Genomic DNA, 14412 nt, shown 5'->3' on the forward strand with positions numbered 1-14412 from the left:
TGTAAGTTTTACATTGTGCTGTTTGTTGATACAGGAGTCCTTTTGAAAGCTTACAATACTTTGGCGGTGAACCTGATTTTATTTGCTGGATAATATCTGAAATGTAAGGATATGAATTTTGGTGAGACTGTAAGTCTGAAAATGCTAAAGGAAAATCTGTGAGTAGGGTGTGGCATGAAATGGGAGGTTCCTCCAGAAGATTATATTTGGAGGGTTTCTCAAACATTCGAGAAGGAGCATCTGCCACAATATTCTGTGAACCTCTGATATGTTGAATTGTAATTTTAAGTGAAGAGATTTTTGCTATCCATCTGCTCAGTTTTCCTAGTTGCTTGAGGTGAGCCAAAAGCCAAGCAAGGGCCTGATTGTCTGTCTCTAATAAAATTCCCTGTGCTCAAGGTACTGTCGAAACTTGTCGATTCCGAACATAACTGCTAGACATTCAAGTTGATAAACAGAGGACGATTTTCTCTCTTGAGGAGTTAGAGTGCGAGAGGCGAAAGCTATTGGTTGCCTGTGATCATCGAACTCTTGTGATAGAACTGCACAAATATAGACACTCAATGCGTCTGTCTGTGGGGTGAATGGTTTAGTAAACTCTGCCATTCGAAGAACAGGTGGGCTCGCTATGAAAGAACAGGTGGGCTCGCTATGACTTGTTTTAAATAATTAAAACTTTATTTTGTTCAGGACCCCAATTAAATGATGTGTATTTCTTTCGAAGTGCATTTAACGGGGCTGCGTGTTATGCAAAATTGGAAATAAATATGGCGTAGAAATTTGCCATTCCAATAAACCTTGAAATTCCTTTTGGATCTTTCGGTGGTTGGAAATCAGCTATGGCCTATGTACAGCTTGGGTCAATTGTTACTCCTCTACGGGAAATTATGTGTGCCAGAAAAGAAATTTTGGAAACTGCAAACTTAACCTTCTTTGTATTGACTGTCAGCCCTGCTTTAGGCAGTCGGGTGAGAGCTTCAGACAAATGAGCTATATGTTCTTCAAAAGATTCAGAATACACTACAACATCGTCAAGGTAATTAAATACAAATTTAAATTGTAAATCACCAAAAACTTGGTCAAGAAGGCGAGTTAATACCTGTGTGCCTGTGGCTAAGCCATAAGGAACTACTTTGTATTGATACAAATTCCAGGGCACGCAAAAGCCGGTGATGTGTTTTGACTTCGGAGTTAGTGGTATTTGATGGATAGGCTGAATTAAGATCAAAAATGCTAAAATACTTGGCTTTGCTAAACCAATGGCAAGCTGAATTCAAATCAGGTAATGGTACCATTTCTATGTCTATCTGCCGGTTAATTTTCCTAAAGTCCTCCGCTAAGCGGTGACCTTAACATTTGGGGACAAAAAATATGCTGGAGATGAAAAACTGGAAGTCAATGGTTCAGTTACATCCTCTGGGAAGCTATGACATATATTTTCCACTGCTTTTCTTTGTGATGTGTCAAGGGGTTCAGGGATAACTCACATCCATCCTCAACTTCAGTCTGAATTGCATTAACATTACTCTGATACTGGATTTTAGGGGAAACAAATGGGATAATAATTGAATTATTTAATTTTAAATTGAAATTTCTTGCCTGCAAATTAGTTACTAAGCCTGTTTTAGATATAAAATCAGATCCGAAAATGAGGTCAGTTGCTAGATCCTGTGAAACTAAAAATGTAAATGTCCAGGAAAATAAATCAATCTTAATTTTAGTGAAGGCTACTATGTTAACCTTTAATGGTTGCTCTGTTGCGGTGAAACATTGTATCTTTATTGGTTCAGTTTTCTGAACTAATTTCTCTGTTTGTAAAACATGAAAAAGATTTCCTGAAATAAAACTTTGGACTGAGCCAGTATCAATCAGTCCTGGATCTTCGTGTTTGCCAATCAAGGTGCTAGCATAAGATAATACTGTTGGTAGACTTGCAAAAATATTATGGCAAGTTCTCTTGCCTGGATTTTCAGGATTCATGCAATTTTTACAATCTTCCCTAGGGTCGGTAGAATTTTTCACATTATTTGAATCTGTGGCCATTTTGCGTTTTTGCCCTCTACGAGACTTGTTTGACTTTTGTGACCTATTTGAATTTTTTTGTGTGTTTTTGTTGTTGCTTTGCAGTGTAATTACCTTTTGGGTGGTAATTGGATCTGTTGTTGTATCTTCTCGGTGCATGTGAAGTAGTGATTGTACTGCATAAATTATCTGAATATGATTGTTTAGGTGGCGCAGAGAAACCACTTTCTGGCCACCTCGTTACTAGTTTTTTTAGTTATTGTTGTAATAATAATTTTTCTGTCTGAATTTTGTGCGGCATTGCTCAATCACATGCCCAGGTGATGGTTATATCCACTCTGGTGGTTTCTGTAATCATTTGGTTGCTCCTAGGCGAAGGACTTGAGCGGCCTCCTTAATGTCAACAATGTATTTACTTAATGGTTCATCTTTCTATTGAAGCCTGTTGTACAATAAAGCCTTAGGTTCGTGAGCATGCGTGCTAGAATAAAAAAACTTAGTATGTCAGCATGGTACTGATCAAAGGTTAGGTTATTCTCTATGGCCAACGAGGTTCATTCGCTCAGAGGTGGACAGGTAAGGAGGAAAACTATCTCAAATAACTCTTTATCCAGGAGGTTGCATTTTTGGTGTAGTTTATGTGATTGTTGCAAAAACTCAATTAGTTTTTTCGGATACAATCCGTTGGTTTCTGGGAGATTAGTGAGTAGCCTTTCCGCTGGGTGGGCGATTTTACTGTAGAAATGTGCTTCATGACCTTGGACAGCTGGTATCGGGGGGTGATTTGGTGCAGGATTGGGGGTACATTCTGTGATCATGGAGGATTGGGGTTGTATCAGGGGAGGGGGGCTGCAGGTGCCGTAGGTATGTCATTGAGAGGCTGACTTGCGGAATTTGTAGGTCTGGTTGGGGAATAGATGGCATGGTGGTGGTCTGTGTGAGCGTAGTCACAGAGTTGGATGTGCTTGCCTGAGGTAGGGGTGAGATCTGCATCATAACGGCCGCAGGGGAAGTGTGGAGTTCTGGGGTGGTCTGGAGCAATGAAAATGCTGATTGGAATTGGTAGTAGGGATTGAAAATGGCTGCCGAGGTGGGTGGAAGGTACATTGGTTGGGTGAGGTGGGAGGGATATGCAATGAGTTCGGGAATAGGGCGAGTGTAGGTGACCTTGGTGGCTGGCTGGGGTACCGGTCTCACGATAGAAGTGGAGGAGAATCACATGTGGGTGGATGGGTGACTTATAGTAGCGATTGCAGGAGGACTCAGGAATGAGACTGAGGAGAAGGAAACTGGGAGCGGCGATGATACTGGTGATACTAGTAATGGAGACACCAGAGTGACCCTGTGCTGTAGTCCCGGTATTTGTGTTTGTGAACCTTCAGGTTGTGTATTGGGATTGGGTGCTAAGCTAGCATTTGTTCCAGGCATTTGTTCCTGGGGATCTGGAAATATTTCAGTACCCTCAGAGGGTGTCTGTCGTAGAGTGGCGAGTTTGTTTCTCAACCTAGTTGTGAAGTCGGGGATTTGTTGTCGGCATTTGTCTTTCTTTCCTGTAGACACGGTTCAATTTACCGGCTGATAATATGGACAGGTTGTTGAATCTAATGGCGACGTGGTTAAGTCGCGTGAGGATTCGCAATACGTTTTCTTTGTTTGTCTCGTGCAAATCATTAATGTAAGTAGTAAGGTCCTAAAATTTACTGCATGCAATATTAAACTCTTCTAGGGGGTCGAGGTTTAAATTCCAAGTAGCTGGCTGCAATTGCGACTGGCAAGTGGCTCTGAGTTGTTTCCTCAGCTCTTAGGCATCTCCTGGGGTGGGTTGGCCACGAAAGGCGAATTCATATACTACTTTGTCCTTAAGAAGATACTCTGGAGTAATCATCATTAGACTTATTTAAACTTATTTTAAAAACTCTAAAGAAACATGAAACTTTTACTCTAGGCTTACTTACTCTGCACTGAACACTCTTAACTTTAACTTAAATTATAATATAACTTATTTGGTCGCACTCTGACTCTCATGCTTAGTGGGTTACGCACTTGTAATATGACACTCAAGACTACAGTTCTTAATCTAACTCAATTCTTGAATAACTAAATTTGTAATAATGTTTTACTTTTTAACTTTGGTAAAAAAACTGTATAATAAATCTATTAATTAGGGCTATCCCACTTCTGAACCAAAATTTTACGAGTATAATGTTGGTAGAAAACTGGATTCGTAAGGTATAGCACAATTAATTGGTTCAGTTTTATTTATTACTAATGTCTACATCATAAATTTAATTAATGCACTCAAGATCTCTGTTCACTACAATTATCTTTGAAAGTGTGCGAAGGAAGCAGCTAGATGCGGACAGAAGAGCGAGCCATTGTCCAGAGGAACTGGGTTTGTGAACCCGTGTCCGTAGATCCAGTTCTTCCGTTTTCAATGGTTTCCTGAATCACTCTAGACAAATGCAGGGATGATTCCTTAAGGGAAAGAATCCACATAAATAAAAAAAAATATGTTAGTCATTAGTTAAAGCTCTACTGTTAAAACAAAAAACCTAAAATATTTTCATTAATTAATAAAAATAAAAAAAAACACCTGAGCTTTGTAAAATTTATTACCTAGTTGGAACGGTAACCTTGCATCACTTTCAAAAGTTTAGTTATGTCTGGCTAGTAACTACTTATTTTCAATTTTAGGCATGATTGAGAGTTGTACGTTAATTTACTTCTTAATTTTTTTTTTAATTTAATTCATTGAAGTGAAAGTTTGTTCACTTCAATAGTTTGGAGCCAAAGATTGTTGGAATAGCAAATGCTACTTTTTATGTTGTGTCATAGATTTCAGGATGACTATTCCACGTGTCAAATATGATTTGCTCTATTTTAGGCATTTGTTTTTTAGCCGTCCACTTACAGTGAGAGAGAAAATTTAATTGGGCTGCTTGATTTTCTTGGGTTTTTTTTTTCTTTTTTTTCTTTCTGTGGCAGCACAGTGAGTTGTAGAGCCTCAAATCTATGGAGAGTGCTGCATGCGGCTAATGAGCCGCGGTCTGCAGACCTCTGCGGTAGGCCATTCTTCCTCAGCATCCATCAATTGTGTTGGATAGGGTACAGTTTCTAGGGACTCATTTTTTAAAGACATAAAGTATTACTTTAAAAAAAGTTCTGAATATTACCAAAGCCAATGAAATGAAAAGTGAGAAATTTTTCTTAATATTTACTATAAACATAAAAACCAGATCAACAAATTTTCCAAATTATTCCCCAACAAATGGTTACATTTTTACCATTATGGACATCCCAAAATTTGTTCAGATGAAGCTGTGGGAGGGATGCTGGTTGTGCCATAATATTACTCAAATTTTAAAATGTTTTCGCCCATGCCATAGATTACTAACTTGCTTGAAAAAAGGTTATCATTGATTATATTTTGGTTTTACTTCTCGTCAAAGAAATCATTAGTAAAGGAAATGCCATTGATTATAGGTTAGGAAATTGGAAAGGAGCTATCTCGACATTTCCTAGGATTGATTTTGAGAAACCACAAAAAACCAAAAATCGGGGTTGCTGGACTGAAACTCAAACTTGGGTCCCCATGAAGGCAAGTAAATGTAAAATTAGTATTTAGTGCAAACATAGAACATAAACTTTATGTACATCAACCATGCCGGGAAAAAACAATCTACTAGATGAAGTGAGTGTGAATTTTAGTTCCAGGAGGATACAGTAACATTTGGCAGTGCTCTGTGTTTTTTTCTAAAAGCTCAGCCTTTGCCAGATCTTTCTCTGGATACATGCACTTCTGGTGTTATGTTGAAATTCACATCTATATATTTGGATTGAATATACATTTTACATTATCCTATTAAAGAATTATATTTATTATAGTTTTATAAAACTGCTTTTATACTAAAGAACCTGTTGTCAAAATTTAAACGTTTGTTTATATAATTGTGTATGCATGCCACTATAGATTTTTTTTTAATGTCTTAGGAATTCTTGTTTATTTGCAGTTGCGTATTACGTTCAGCGAAGTTCTGACGTCCACATTCGAGTACCCGTCGGAGGCGTCGCTGCTAGAGGAGCAGACTGTCCCTCCCCTCGCCCCAAGTCTGCCCAGCGCCCCCAGCATGCCGAGTGGTGAGTCGTAGGCCTGAGCATAGCTGTGCTCGCCGCAAGTCTTCATCTGCTCTGACTGTCCCATCCCCACACATGTCGGAACACAGCGAGAACTGCTACATGATTGCCAGTGTTGCGTGGGTCAGGTTAAGGCATCTTGGAGCAACTTTCTGGGGAAAAGTTGGATCTTGGGAGGGAGATTTTTAAGGCAAAACAGGTGCATTTGTTGGGTAACATTTTACAAGCCAACCTCAACTTACTTAAGCCAGCTCAACATTTAAGTATAAAAAAGTTAAATTTTATCACATTTCATTATTTAGTCAACATCATTACATTCTGGTTATTTGCAATAATACAATGAAAGTGAGTGCACATCATACACATTAGCTGCTGGAAAATTGTTTATATTCCTAATATTTAAATTTGCTCTATAAATAGGCCTTATAAGCAATAAATTGTTCATTATTATAAAGGCTAAATGTCCCACATTTCTATTCTGATTCAGGTCCAAAATATGTTAGCATAACAGGCGGCCAAAATTTTTAAAGAGATGACTTAAAAACTTATTAAACTTTTAAGTTAAAGTGTGTGTGTTCATGTTTTTACCTTTCAATTTTATGGAATAAGTTTCATACCAGTGAATCTGAAAAAATAATATTAAAAGTTTTTAATTTAAAAAAAAGTTTAATCATAGACATTTAGCGATGAATAAATTGAAAATGGATTTCACATATACTTAGTACTGTAGAAATAAATGGAAAAACATGTAAGTTAGCTTAGTGGATAGAACATATGGATAAGAGATTAGTGAGTGAGTGTGTGAAATTGTTGTCATTATTGAAGCATAGATATAAAATACTTATAGAAGGCACCAAGATCTAAAATCACTACTACACGGCCCAACAAGAGATGACATTGTAATTGCCTCGTCTATCTGGTGGCACCAATGTGTGGCGAGTAGTGAAAGTAACAATCCATTCATAACTCCATGGTTTTCTCTTTGCCTGTGCTATTACATTTGCTGGTTTCATGTCGAAAACTGGCCTTGAAACAGCTGCTCGCTTCTTCTTTGTGATATGCGAGGTCAAGATAACTGGTTCGGGATTGTATGCTTTTCTTGTTGCAAATGTAGTTATACTTGCACATTAATCACCAGTGTGCTTGAGTTTGGCATTTTTTTTGTGCTTGTTGTAGTCCTGACATTGACTTAACAACAGAACCAAACTATAAACTGGGGCAGTAACCACTTTGAGGGCTGGAAAACTTTACAAATTTCACCATAAAATATCAAAAACACTATGTATAAAATCCAACTTAAATATTCAATGAAAATGATTAAAAACATTAATTAGCTGGTTGAGCCTGTCTCAAACTGGGACAGGTGTTAAAACATGAACTCCAGACCCCAGCAGCAATGGGAAGTGTAAATATTGTAAATTACGTTCATAATTTATTTACATTTTGATTTAGTATGAAATAATTCACTATGAGGTGTCAGTTTTTGGACTGATTTTGTGTTTTAATTAATTTTTAATGCTTTTTCTAAAAATGTTGTCTTTTGTGTAAAAGTGCATTAGGAATCTGACATTACATATTTTCTAATGGTTCCACTGTGCTGTTCCGGTTTGTTTCCAGGGCGCGGAAGGAAACCTCCCCTGCCTCCCAAACCTGTGTTTATCTTGCAGCCCTGGCCAGTAGGCACAGAATCTCTAGTGTAGTTGGTGTAGTTGTTTAGAGCTCTCCATATGTTTTAGGCTAGTGAGTGCGTAGCAGTAGCAGTAGCAGTATTGCCTGTGCTGCAGGTGGCAGTAGTCTCGCTAGTTACACCCCCAGCAAGGCGCAGCTGGGCTCCGAGGACTTCCAGCTGGGCATCACGAGGACGGCTCCAGTGGCAGTGACAGTGCCGGCGGCTCCAGTCTTGGACGCCAGGGAGCTGGACGCAGAGGAGACGTACCTCACGCCGGCACAGGACGCAGACACCGTGGCCTGGAGCGCAGAGACAGCTGCCGACCTGCTCTTCTGAGTGAGTTCCCCTCGCTGTTCATGCCTGACATCTGCTATCTCTGCGAGATATGGCAGTAAGTGAGATGCAGGGTCGTAGCCAGGAGGGGATTCAGCATAAACATTATATAATTTTTTATGAGTAAGTTTTCTTTATAATTCAGTTTTTAAAAAAATTATCATAATAAAACTCCCAACACTAGAACTCCAACATCTAAGCATATAAATTTAAGAAATGATTTTTCTTGAGAAAACAAATTGCACATTTTAATTTTGAGTTTTTATTTAATGTTTTTAATAATTTGTCAATTTTTGATAATTTCATTAAAAAAAAATCATAAATACACATACACGCACACACACATTTTTAATACACTGACATACACAAAATGTGTATGAAAGACATGCTTCGTTCAATTAACACATGTGCAAACCACCAGCAAATATAGACTACTTGGAAACAATATCTGCTGATTCCGTGTATGAAGAATATCTGGCTACATTGGGGAGGAAATACATAATTACATGATTATAATAATCCTTCCAAAATAATCTCTGTGTTACCTCTAATAGCTAAGGTTCTTTAATTTATTTATTCAGTCTTCACCTGTTTTTGTTTATATATATATATATATGTGTGTGTGTGTGTGTGTGTGTATATATGTGTGTATATATATATATATTGAATCGTGGAAGGGAGGTGTCCGGAACCCCGTACTCCCCCGACTACGTCCCTGCATGGTGGGATGCTCAGTGGCTTAACCACCACATTGTGTGATGCCCCACTGTATTAGACATCACTGCTAGGAAGAACCAGCCTATCTGTGGAGCCATTGCCAATACCTCCAGCATAACTAGCTACCGGGCGCCAGGGGCGGATCCAGCGTTTGATGTCAGGGGGGGCGAATTTAGGTTTCAAAAGTATTTAAAATGGGAGAGTCCGGGGGTCCACCCCACGGAAAAATTATAGATTTTTGCATGCAAAATGGTGTTTTTTTTATAGCAATTTTGTGCTTAAAATGTAAATACTCTTTTGGTATAGTCGGTAAAATTTTTCACAGAAAATTAGTTTTGGTAAATGATAAAGTTATCAGAAAATAATAAATAAAATACAATAATTAAAGAATGGGCATAACATTTGTAGTAATAACTAAAATTAAACTGTCTTGTACTTATAATGATTGTGCATAACTAGAAGTTGTAAAACAACAGTTTTTTTCCATCATAGAATGAATTCCATCCTGCGGGTTCTCTTGCTTGCAAAGCGATCAATGACTTTTTCTTTATCAATCTCGCAGCCATAATGGATATGCAATAATGCAAGTCCGGTCAGTCTGTCTTCCTTTGTGGTAGATCTCAACCACGTCTTAAGTCTTTTCAATGTCGAAAATGTTCTCTCTGCCGAAGCGACACTTACGGGTTAGGTGACTAAGATTTTCAGGAGAATGTAGACGCCTGGATACAGCTCATCGTCACACGAAGCGAGAACATCGAGAGCTGTGGAGGGTATTGTATTGTTAATTTGTTTCTCACGGGTCCACATCGCCTCCCATGATCGAACCTCGGCATTAAGTTGTCTTTCCACATATTCTAGCCCATTCACTCCAAGGAGAGAGCCATACTTTGTAGAAATTTTTTTGACATTTACTTGACTAGAAGAGGAAGTTGGTAACAAAGCTGACAGGCTGTGAAGCTGTTGCGTTTCTTCCGAAAACCGATGTTTTAAATCTTCGACAATGTGCTCCAGAATGGGAATGAATACAGCTCTTCGGAAATATTCAACAGGGTTCGTTGATTGGTAATTTTGTCTGTGTGTTTGCCTTTTCACAAGTCGAGGTATAATTAAATCTACACCAAGCTCCTGAACAAGACCATCAGCTTCATTGAAAAGTTGAGAAAATAGCTCTTCGCACTGTGTATGTTTTGTATTTAGAACAGAAAGAGTATCTGCCAGAATATCTTGGGCAACCTTAAGGTCTATGGAAGTCTTGTGATATAGTCTACTCAAAGGAAGAGTGTCTCCCAGCATATCAGATAAGCAGATGACTGTGACAATAAATTCACTCTCACAAAGTGCAGTCAAAAAAGTCTTTGCTTTTGCAGCACTTTCAGCATTTTTCCAAGATGCGACACACTCTAAAGCCTGAGATGCTTTCGGAAAAGATGTTCAGAACTGCAAAACGCCATCGTGTCTATCGATCCAACGAGTTTCACACAGTCCAAGGAGTTGGTGACATAAAACTTTCTTGAGTAAAGCTGAGCGTTTTGATGATGCAGTGAAGAACGAGATTATCGTTTTCATTGTTGCAATAGTATTTCGAACTGCTTGGCTGCTGGAAGATTTTGATATGGCCAAATTAAGAGCATGATTTTGACATGGAAAGTGAACAGCATTCACAGCTTCTTGCCTGACTTCAGCCACAGCACCATGAATTTCTGACACCATGACACTGCACCCATCTGTGGATATGCCAACACAATGGCTTAGGTCAAGACAGTGATGCTTTAGAGCAGAAAGTACTACTTGCCCAATATCTTTGCCACTTACAGTTGGTTCATATACTTCATCTTGGTCCTTGTCTTCACTGTTCACAAATTGTCGAACATTTAAAAATTGTGAAAAATCTTCGTGCACTGAATCTTTGTGTACATACCTCAAAACAAGTGTTAACTGGGACTCATGTGAAGCGTCAGTAGTTTCGTCGAAGATGATGCTATAAAATTTGGAATCCTGCACACGTTTGATAATTTGTGGTTTTGCTGATAAAAGTTGCTCTAGATGATGCTGTTTGTAGATGGTCTTTTAGTTCATTGTCACCACACTGGATACGGTATCGTAGAAGGGCACGGAAGTTACCTTCATTTGCAGTTAGTTAGTAAACCGTCATCACGATGTCCTCTGAATGCAATATTTTGCCTACCAAGAAAGATAATCGTGTCAATTATAGGTAATACTCTATGAAGGTTTTCTTCAATTTTTTTTGAGACAGTGACTGTTGATCTAATTTGCCACATTTTTTTCAGGATTTTTCATACACTGGAGGAATTGCTTTCCAGACTCAACAGCCAAAATGTGGTATTCATTTCTTTTGTGGGACTCCAGAACACCATCCTTTCCTAAGATTTTGGCAAAGTTCTTGAGAGGCTGAGTCACTATGGTTTTTAGTTGAACAGTTTTGTCGAAGCCACCTATATTGCTCGTGATAAACAAAGGACAAAATCTGCAGTAATAACCTTTTTGGACATCAGAAAATACAAGCCAGGGATTGTTGTCGAGGTGTTTCTGCCTTGCAAATCTTCTCTCAAGTTTGCCCATTTTGTTTTACTCCGAGAAAGGAAAAATGTAATTTTTGGGAGGTGTCTAATGATTAAGTAGAAGTTGTCTTTTCGTAAAGTTATCAATTTTAACACCAATATAATTACGAATGTCATAGTTTACCATGCCATCATCTACTTTGCTTCCTGTAGGTACAGATGTACAATAAATAGACTTAGGAAAACTTCCACTGGGAACAGGATATGAAGTTGGGCAGCAGTCAGAACTATCGGTGCCTTAGACTTCGAGACTACTAGATGAAATAAAATGCTATGTAGATACATCTGATAGCTTTAGAGGGTTGGTAGCTTCAGCATCGTCAACGAAGCATTTAAAGGTTGTAGCTGATTCTGATGGTAGAACCGATGGACCAAGTGGTTTCTTAGGCTTAGGGGGCCCAAAAAAACTGTCCATAGTTTTTGTGGCTCCTATTCTTTTCTTAGATCCAGCAGACGAACTAGCTGAAAACATAGGTAACAATCTTTGTGCTATTTATAATAGAAAAGAACAAAGCATACAATCCTGAACACCAAATTGTTTGGTATATTAAACAACTTGCTAGCGATAAACAGTACAGGCTAGAGTCTAGACAACCAAACATATAAAAATTATCGTGCCATGTGTATACAACAGTAAGTAATCTAAGTAATGTATTACTTTTGCCGTACAATGCAACAGACAATACATCACTTCCGATTAGCTATGTTAATTGGGAGCAGGGAAAACACGAATAAGCGAATTTGTATGTGAAAACATGGATAAGAGAATTCATAAATTTTTACTGTCAATGGAACAGTAATTTTGGCACCCAAACTCATGATATTACACATTACTATTAAGATTAAAAGAGAGTATTTGTAGAGCCAAAATTGAGAAAGTAAGATGTTAATAACATGTAAAGAAATAGTTTACTGTAAACAAATTTGTGCCACGCGCTACGTTTTTTAAAATTATTTGTCCAGTGGTGCGTACGTATGGCAACACGGCGGCATGCAAGCTATGGGAGCTTGTCAACCGTAGAGCTCACACACACACTGCCAGCCACACGCCGGGCGGCAGTCGTGTCACGTGTGGAGAGGTGAGCTTATCTGCTGATTCGTGGAATGCATTGAAGTTAAGATGGGACTTTAAACGAGACAACCCGGTAAATGTAGCACAACCTGGATTAATAATAATCCTTGCATTACAAATGCAGAACATAATACAGTAAAACACAGTTTTAACGAACTTCATTAGAGCGAACAATTCATTACTACGAACTATGTCTTTGGTCCCGTCAGACCTCCATATAACATAACGTAAAGAAATTTCACTAGTACGATTTTTCTCGCTCAAATTTTTAAAATATTCTGTAAATATTCATTTGAACGAACACTTTTCTGCCCGGCAAGGTAAACCACAAACGGATAAAATCGTCGCCTTTCACCCACAAACTGCCATCCTATTTATTTTGATACGTGCCATAGATGACTGCAATGGACTAGTGTTGAAATTAATGCACAAAACTGGTGTAGCGACTAAAGCGCTGCATTGTGGTGTTCGCTGACATTACTCTTTGTTCTATGCTCGCACGACGTGTTTAACCGATGCAAAGTTCTACATCATAAAGTGCGAAACCCCTTATTTACGTTACCGTTATTTACGTTTTCCCGTTATTCTTCAGGTCCCGTTTAGTTCCCATTTAGTCCGATACAATACTTTCACGCGAATTACGTCTCAAAATTCGAATCCATCCCGCTATTTACGTCACGTAACAACCATAGTAGGCCTAAAAACATTGTGAAAAACGTAACGTTTATAGTCGGCAATGAACATTTTAAATCGCAAAATATACATATTTTATTACATGAAAAGTTGCTTTTATTTCTAAACATATAATAATTTAAGACTAGGCATGTAAAAGTCCGAGTAATTATAGCAGGAGACAATCTAAAATGTACTAGGGAAAAATGTAAACTCACGAATGTATAAACGTACCGGGAATGTCGGGAATATTACGACTTTACGAGGCTGCTTGTAAGTTGTGATACTATATTTATGTCACAACTTAGCCGAAATACTGGTACGAGACATAAACTTTACAAGATAAAATGAGCGGAGTCTTGGTAACTGTTTTATATGTATTTTATAATTTCTGAAATATTGTACAGTTGACGCATATTTTTTAAACTAACCATTTATTTCTGGGGATCGTAAATAATTTATTATTGGTATCAAGACATCAAGATGAACGTAAACCTGAACATGTCACGGCAGCGAGAAAACTGGTGCGTATACCAATAAACTGGTATTAGAACTGGACAAAACTGGTACACGGGAGGTGGAGCTTATATTTTTTTCCGCTAAGCTCGCATCTATTGGCTGGCTGCTGATGGAAGGGAGTCTGGGCGGAGCGTTGAGTGAGTTATACTGCGCATGCGCAGCTCAGAGAACAGAGAGAGCCAGCCGGCGACTACGCCGCGCCGTAACAGCTGATTGAGTACAATGACCTTTCTCCGCGCACTGCGCGCTATTGACGGTAAATTTCCAATTTGCGGCCCTTTTTTTTTTTAATTTTTTACTGTGGTGCAATGCGTATGTGTAATGTAGCCCGTATTTGTTATGAACGCTGCAGGATGTGACGGTATTTCAATTAACTTTAACGTGTTTCTTACTTTTCCCTTTATTTACACTTTCCCGCTTTTTACACTTTTTTACTATGTCCCCATGAAAAGTGCAAATAAGGGGTTTTGTTATTGCTACACACACATCTCTGGTCGTTTCCTTGTTTATTGTTTGAGAAACGTGGCCATACTACGAGTATAACTTATTTTTACATGTGTCGGGGTCCATTTGTTTTTATAGTTTAAAAAACAGTACTACAGAACATGTCTTCTAGGAAACGAAAGGCGATTGATGTGAAAATGAAACTTGAAATGTTAAAAGCAGTAGATGATGGAAATAAAAAGACTGATGTG

The 14412-nt window shown here is 38.3% G+C and overlaps 1 protein-coding gene across 1 annotated transcript in view; it reads left to right on the plus strand.

Annotated features, from left to right (window-relative positions):
* LOC134527483 (nascent polypeptide-associated complex subunit alpha, muscle-specific form) overlaps positions 1 to 14412 on the plus strand; it is a 180388-nt gene that overhangs the window by 151257 nt on the left and 14719 nt on the right. The window contains exons 3-4 of the mRNA XM_063360191.1: positions 6033 to 6159; positions 7941 to 8161. Of these exons, the coding sequence (XP_063216261.1) occupies positions 6033 to 6159; positions 7941 to 8161 (348 nt within the window). The remainder of the gene's footprint in view (positions 1 to 6032; positions 6160 to 7940; positions 8162 to 14412) is intronic.

Source organism: Bacillus rossius, chromosome 1, assembly GCF_032445375.1.
Source record: "Bacillus rossius redtenbacheri isolate Brsri chromosome 1, Brsri_v3, whole genome shotgun sequence".
In the NCBI taxonomy this organism is placed as follows: domain Eukaryota; kingdom Metazoa; phylum Arthropoda; class Insecta; order Phasmatodea; family Bacillidae; genus Bacillus; species Bacillus rossius.